The sequence below is a fragment of the Phodopus roborovskii genome, unplaced genomic scaffold (genome assembly GCF_943737965.1).
Source record: "Phodopus roborovskii unplaced genomic scaffold, PHOROB, whole genome shotgun sequence".
Classification (NCBI taxonomy): Eukaryota; Metazoa; Chordata; class Mammalia; order Rodentia; family Cricetidae; genus Phodopus; species Phodopus roborovskii.
The window spans coordinates 514452-521475 of record NW_026125680.1 but is presented as its reverse complement, the minus strand read 5'-3'; the positions used below and the strand labels follow the sequence as shown (position 1 = coordinate 521475).

General features: G+C 50.6%; 1 protein-coding gene across 1 annotated transcript; it reads right to left on the bottom strand.

Moving 5' to 3' along the window:
* Positions 1–1689: 1689 nt before the first annotated feature.
* LOC127217423 (homeobox protein Rhox5) lies at positions 1690–4614 on the bottom strand. Its single transcript, XM_051178415.1, has 4 exons — positions 4352–4614; positions 3737–4187; positions 3103–3148; positions 1690–1923 (listed from the first exon to the last, which is right to left on the bottom strand). The coding sequence occupies exons 1-4, from the start codon at positions 4575–4577 to the stop codon at positions 1828–1830; spliced, it is 819 nt and encodes a 272-aa protein (XP_051034372.1). The 5' UTR covers positions 4578–4614; the 3' UTR covers positions 1690–1827.
* Between the last annotated feature and the right edge of the window lie 2410 nt (positions 4615–7024).

The window sequence follows — 7024 nt, the reverse complement described above, 5'->3', positions numbered from 1 at the left end:
ACAACACCATCCAGAAGTCTGTTAGGAGCAGAGGTCCTGGTGGTAGGGGCAGCTGCGGCAGTGCCTGGGGACTGGGGTCGGGAAGGTGGAGGCCTCTCTGATGTAGCAAGCCTTCTTGCTATGCAGAAACGGTGGCAGCTGGAAGCAGACAGGAGCACAGGCTCCCTGGAGACATTCTGAAACCCCTGGAAGCCACTGCTTCCTGTAAATCCTTACAAGACGGAGAACTGTTTTCAGACTACTCCAAAACCCCACGGGACTGTGAGATGAGCACTGAGTTCACAGCCTATGGGCAGGGACTGTGCTCAGACTTCGTTCCTCCGACTAGAGCCCCTTTCTGCTCTTCCACATCAAAGACAAACGGGGGACCCAAAGCTTCTGATCCTACCAGCTTTGTATATCTCCATGCACCTCATGTCTTCTGGCCAGCAAACATTGGATTTGATTTGTGGGAGGTGATGTTTAGTACAGAGACCCCCGACTGGTCAATGTGCAGCACCAAGTAAGAGATGGCAGGGCACTCGGGTCTAAGTCGGAAGTCACTATCATACATCTTGTTATCACAGGCACTGGGACCACGAGGAAGACTGATGGGACATTCTTCGAGCCAGGGAGGTGTTGATCTGTGAGACAATATTATTTGCTTGACATGAAATTTGGTGATCTCAGATTCAGGCTCATGGACCCAGCCCTAGCGAAATTCTGAAACCTGCTACCACAGGAAGGGCTCTCTAGTCATCGGGTTGGGAGACGTCATAGAGACCCAAGACACAATAGGGTGTATCTGCAGCAGCTGAGGTTCCTGAAGCACTCTAATTCGCAGAGACAGAAAACAGACTGTGGTTCCAATGGCCGGAGCCCTGGATATGGGGACAGTATCATGTGGGAAGTTGGGCGATGTAAGCCTAGGCCACACCTGTTCATCTCACTAAGATGAACTTTGTTTAGTTGGAACTGCAACTTCTGCACGTATGGACGGAAGCAATACTGCTTCTCCGTGCACCAACTTACTGTTCTGGAGCAACCTTGTTTTCAAATCAGAGCTGTATGACGCAAAAGTCCCCTATATCAGGCATACTGAGGTTGCTTCAAGGCAAGTGACAAAATGCAGACAGAGGTCACATCAGTCAACGTCTCTGAGCAGTCAAGCCTGGGACCACATGCTCCCTAAGCTGGACCGGCAGACACGAGGCAGCGACCTCCCTGTGGCCGGCCTGCATGGGTGGATCCTCCCCTCTTTGAAGCAGCAGAACAATGGCCAGTGTGCCTTGTATTGCTGCTGATGTCCGCAGCGAGGCGGAAAGCACACATGATGTTCCCCCATTCCTCCTGCTCCAAACCTGGGAGGAGACTCCAACAGAGTCCAGAGTGGGACTTCATAGAGTTTAGGTGGGAGCAGCCACGTCAAGAAACACACTGTCCTCTACTTGCAACAGCTATCCTTGTAAGTAACTTGTTCCACAGAGATTGAGTTGACAAGACCATGATGGTGGGGGGCAGGGGGGTAAAATAACCATGTCAGCATGAAGCAAATCTACCTCACTCCACGAGGCACAGTGTCTGCTACTGGCCAATGTCACCTCATAACTCAAATGCCATTTCTGGGACCGAATATTATTCAAATACTTATACTCCCATTTTAGATAACATCAAAAACAACGGAAGCAACATATCAACAATTCAGCTCTTTATTGCAGAACATATTTCAGGGAAGATAGGGTTGTCATGGCCAGTATGGGTGGCCGACACATAGGTAGGGGGCAGGGACAGGCTCCAGGACATCTGTCTCCTGGACAGGGATGGCACTCAAGTGCTGCTCCAAAATCCTCAGGCATCCTTTTTGTGGGGACCAGGTACGACCTCGCTCAGCATGGCTATTCTACTATTTCTTCTGAAAATGGCTCTCCTGTTCCTAAACCATTCCTACAAACAGAAGAAAGGGTTGTGTTAGGACACTGAACAGGCTAAAAGTGTATGAAGTCTGAAGGACACGTCCTGTGTCTGTCCAGCCTGGCTCGATCTTTACTAACATTTCAGAAGGTATATGGAACCCATCCTGATGTATGCGAGCTAGGTATGTGTCTGTCATTGAGCTTCTCAGGTAGCAAAACCCCACATCTTTCCATTGCCCAGAACCAATCTGTTCATTTGTCTTACACTGTGAAGCATTGAACACCTACCTCAAGTGTATACTGCTTGTTGGGCAGGCTGGAAGCAACAGGTTTCATTCTCATTGAAACAACACAAACACCCCCCCCCCCCAGTTGCCCCTGAGGACATGCAGTGCTACACCCAGTCAGTCCTCTAAGCTATGGAAGGGACCGAGAATATTGCCTCTTCTCCATCAATTAATATTTTGAATCCATTCTTTTCAGCAAAGGATGCAGATCAGCTCATGGGTTGTTCCTGGTCTTTGCTAGGGAAAAGTATCCAAAACTGTTCTCTTGGAGCCTGGACGGCCCGAGGCCATCCGTCATAGGCTCTACAATTTCAGCGTCTGTCAGCACCCAGAGTGCACATTTTGTGAGACAAAGGGCACTTCGTCCTGCTCTGTGCTTCCTTCTCCGCCTCCCAGCATACTGCCTATGGGCCTTTCCCCTTGTGGGCATGTGGTCTGGAAAGCCAGGGCTCAATGTAATAGTGATCAAAGTGCATCCACAGAACCAAGGGAATACAGGTAAAAGAGCGGCAGGCAGTTTGAGGCCCCTGGTCCCAGTACTGTTTGAGCACTAGGCCTGGAATCCGACATTACGTGTTGGAGGAAGGAGATGTCAGAGAACTTTTTCCTGTGACATGCCGAGGGAAAGAGTTGAAGGTGGGCAAGGACATGGTCTCTTCACTTATGGGCTGTACAGCTTTCTCATAGAGATCACACTATGTCCAAAGAAGGTCAGACAGAGCACCGAGATATCTCAGTTTCTCCGCTGTCCTCTCAGCCTTCACTGCCTGAGAAAATGGCGGTCTTGCACCATCTTGAACCTAGCCTGGCTGTGCACTGGGCTGGCACCCTGCAGGCACCCACGCCAGTGCTACAGTTTTCTTCTCGACAGCAACAAGACAAGATGGCAGCCCTTCCAATTGATTTCTTTTTAGGATACTGACCTGCACATCAGCTTCCGACACACCCATCCATCTTGCTAGATCCTTCCTGTAGTGAAAAGAGTCCAACATTTAGGCTTTGTGGTAGAAATAAGGGTGTAAGGACATGCCCTATTTGCTTTGATATGTTTGGGTATATGCTGGCAAAAGCACACATGCACACACACACACTTTTTACAGCTACCCTGAGACTTGTTTGAGCAACTGGCTTCTTTCAGGGATGAAATTTAAGAGCGCTTCCCCCAAAACAGTTCCCTATCTGATATACTAAAATGGAAACTTCATTAAGAGGGCCTGTACCATGAAACGTGTTATCAAAATTTGGAATCTGAGGTGGAATCCCTCCTGCATTCTTCCAGCCACACCTCAGGCCTCTCAGTCATCTTCACAGAGACTCATTTAGAACAAGCATTGTCTAAATTTCCCACTCATGTGTCACTTAAACAGGCAACAAAGCATATTCTTTCCCAGTTGGAATACGGCCCATCCCCCTATTCCTGATTCCGATTTCTGGTGGAGGGTCCAAGTTGGGTGACTGTTTGTGGACCAAATCAGAGGAACCGGGACTGCCAGAGGACACTGTGGACAGATGTGATGCCTGCATACCAGGTGGCCAGCAGGGAACTCTACCGCTTACCTTGCTCGCAAGCTGGGGTAGCGAGTCTCCTGGAAAAGATGCTCCAGATCCTGCAGCTGAGACAGGGTGAATCTGGTGCGGCGCTGGACAGGCTGCCTGTCCCCAGCGCGTAGACTCTTGCTGCCCTCAGGCATGGCAGCCTCTTGCTGAGGCTGCTGTTGAGCAGCGCCGCCATGGGCACCGTCCCCTCGGATCTCGTTGTCCACGGGGCCAGAGCTACCATCGCCAGCATGTCCTCTTCCCATTTCTTCTTTGTTTTCTCCCTGCTCTGCCACTCCTGTGGCTTCCTGAGCAAGACTGAGCTGAGCAGGCTCTTCTTGAGCAAGCTTGCCTGGAGCGAGGTCGCCCAGAGCAAGTTTGCCCTGATCAAGCTCACCCTGGGCAAGCTTGCTCTCTACAAGCCCATGCTTGCCCCCTTCCTCTTCGGCCTTCAAGACCATTGCATTCCCACCTGAAAGGGAGAAAAGCACAAAGATCTGTTGAGCATCGTGGCCCAGGGACCATTGGAAAGCCTGGAGAGGGCCACAGGCAGAGCTGGGTAAGGAAGGGAATGGCCTCTCCAGCAGATTTGCTTCCTGGACCTCGGCAAAGTCCAGTCAGAACCAGTTTACTGACCATGCTGTTGTTCTTGGTCCTCACCAGCTCCCTGACCCATCATCTTGTCCGAACCGTGGCAGTCGTCTTGGCGAGTCTCCATACCGGTAATCTTTCGATCAGACCCGAGTCCCGAAGCTCCCAAAGCTGCGTCCTTACAGTTCAGCCGCCAGACAGCTCTGACGCTTAACCCGGAAGGGTTGTCTTTTGGGGCCTCAACCAAATTACAATGTGTCCAATTACACATTCGTCCTGCCTTCCTGCACAGCCTCAGTGGCTGTGGGCTTGTCCTCTCAGATTCCTAAACAGAGCAGTTCAGGGCTGCAAAGAGCAGGGAGGACTTAAGAAAAAAATAGGCAGCGCGTGTGCGCATGGCTCCAAGATGCCGCTTCCAGGACACCTCTAGCTAGCCTTGGGTAAGGCTGGACTCTTCGAATTCAGTCACCCGGGTTAACACAAAGACCTTCTCGAGCTCAGCAGGCCCTTGAGTCCTGCTAAATAATTTTATGAAATTATGCAAACTTCATTCAAACAAAGGGACAAAGACACATCCCTTAAGAAGGTGGTACAAATCAGACACTACCATTCATGCCCCTCGTAGTGGATTGGCCAGGTGTACACACCCTCTTCTCGCGGTACCTCGCTTGGAAGTGTGCCTTGAAGAGCCCTTTGGGGTGGCAAAAATGTGGGAAAGCCAGGTCAAGACCCTCCCGCGAGACTGTGTTCCCAGCAGAGCTGAATTCCACCAGCATTCCCAGGCTCGTTCGGAAGGAGACTTTTCTCTGCCTGGCAGGGCTTGCTTGGCTCAAGGACCTAGGGTGACCCAAAGATATCTGTGGGCATCCAAGAGCGACCTTGGGCACTGGCTCCAAACTTGTTTTGCAGCTTGGAAGGTGAAAGACAGGAAGAGGAAGCGATTCTGGATGCAAGCGCTGCAAAGACGTTGCAGGAAAGGGGGAAACTGGAGAATAGTTAGAGAAATTCCCCAGAGTGGGTGAAGTTCCCAAAATGTAAGAAAGCCACTGAGCGCTGTCTTTTAGTGGCTTTCTTGTTTACGATGATCGTGACAGAGTCTGGACAATGGCTGAGGTAATTGTTAGGAGATGGGTTATTTCTCGGGGATGGCGTAGGCTGAGACAGTGACAAGCCCAGGGTACACATGGTCTCGCTCACACAAGGAAATGATCATGCTGGTTCACCTATTGCTCACCTAGTCAGGGGTGGCTCGACGTTTCCCACCCCCATCCCCAGGTCCCTTTGTTCATCCCTGACTAAGGCTTTGTTAGTTGTTGACCTTGACAGTCTGGTAGCAATCGCCACGGGATGGCCTTGCAGCATGTGACATTTCAGCTGTCCAGGTTGCTTTTAATTATACCCAGCAATCTCTCTTCCCCCGGCTACCCAGAAGCACCTGGCCCCGTCCTTCCCTTTCTCCTTGTTCCGGGTCCTTGTGAAAGGCCTTGCTGAAGCAGGGAGGACAGGAGGCTTCTCAGAGTCTTTCTGTACTTACTCTCACAGGTAGCCGCTGCACAAGGAGGCTGTATGAGCAAACAGTGTCAGCGGTGCTTTCCTGAAGGACTTGGTGGGTTGCCCAACAACACCAGCTGGGAGTCCTGTCCTTATCCGTGGGAGTCAGTTTGGAAGTCACACTGAGCTGTAGAAAGTCTCTGCTTCTCATCTTCCGAGTCCCTGGCTTGGCTGCTTCATCGCATCCCTGCTTTGAGCCCAAGCATGCCTGCAACATATGTGAGCAACTGGTAGATTTGAGCATGAGTGATGTTTCCTCACTGTGGACAGAGTCCTTGCTGGTGCATCAATCCCAACCGTGCCTTCTGAGATAAATTTCCCAAGATGCTGTTCCCAAGGTGTTGGAGAAACAGGTAAGCCCTGGTGCATTCAGTGCAGGCAGGTTCTGTTCCTTCCTCCCCTTCCTGCTGTGCTCATAGGGCACTGCGTGTGTTCTTTTCTTTCTGCAGTCTCCTCCCAGGGCTTAGCAAAGGAGTGATGAAGAGGGATTTTCCTGTCTCATAGTGGACTCAGCACCCTAAAAATGGATGCTTGCTGGAGGAGCTGTGGAGGGCACTGTGGAGTACCTGACAGTGTCCCTTTTGGTAACCACAGTGTGGTATGTTGGGTCATAGGATTAATAACTGATTGGAGGAGTCAAAAAGAACCAGAGAGTGGCAGGTTTGGAGTAGGCATTGTTTAGCAATGTAAGCCAGGGTAGCTAAATTGATTGAGTCAGGTCCTCAGAGTCTGATTTTTATATTTGGGCCTTGGTGAAGTTCAGTCTGGTTCATGTATTTGCAGAGAGGCTGTGTGTAGGAGTTTTAGGCTCATCAGGTGTTATTTAAAATCCCAGTGGATGAATATGGCTTTGAAAACTGAATGAATCTCTGTATCTCTTTGTCTGTGTCTCTCTGTCTGTCTCCCTCTCTCCCCTCCACTGTGTGTGTGTGTATGTGTGTGTGTGTGTGTGTGTAATGCTAGCACTTTCATCCAGGTACTCTTTTGTTCTGGGAACACAGATCATCATAGTGGAGCAAATGAACCTGGGTGGGGAGGAACTTGGTGGTGGTGGGTCCTCAAATCTGTTTCCCTTCCAGCTCGTGCAATCCAGCCTTTTGTCCAGCTTTCCCAGTTTGTGTCTATAGGGTGTGGTGGCTAGTTGTTGGGCAGCCTGGGGAATTAGTG

Coding starts and splice junctions, on each gene's coding strand:
- LOC127217423 (XM_051178415.1), bottom strand. CDS start 4,577: ATGTGTAATTGGACACATTGTAATTTGGTTGAGGCCCCAAAAGACAAC. Junction 3,149..3,736: donor TACCCCAGCTTGCGAGCAAG/GTAAGCGGTAGA, acceptor TTTTCACTACAG/GAAGGATCTAGCAAGATGGA. Junction 1,924..3,102: donor TGTCGGAAGCTGATGTGCAG/GTCAGTATCCTA, acceptor TTCTGTTTGTAG/GAATGGTTTAGGAACAGGAG.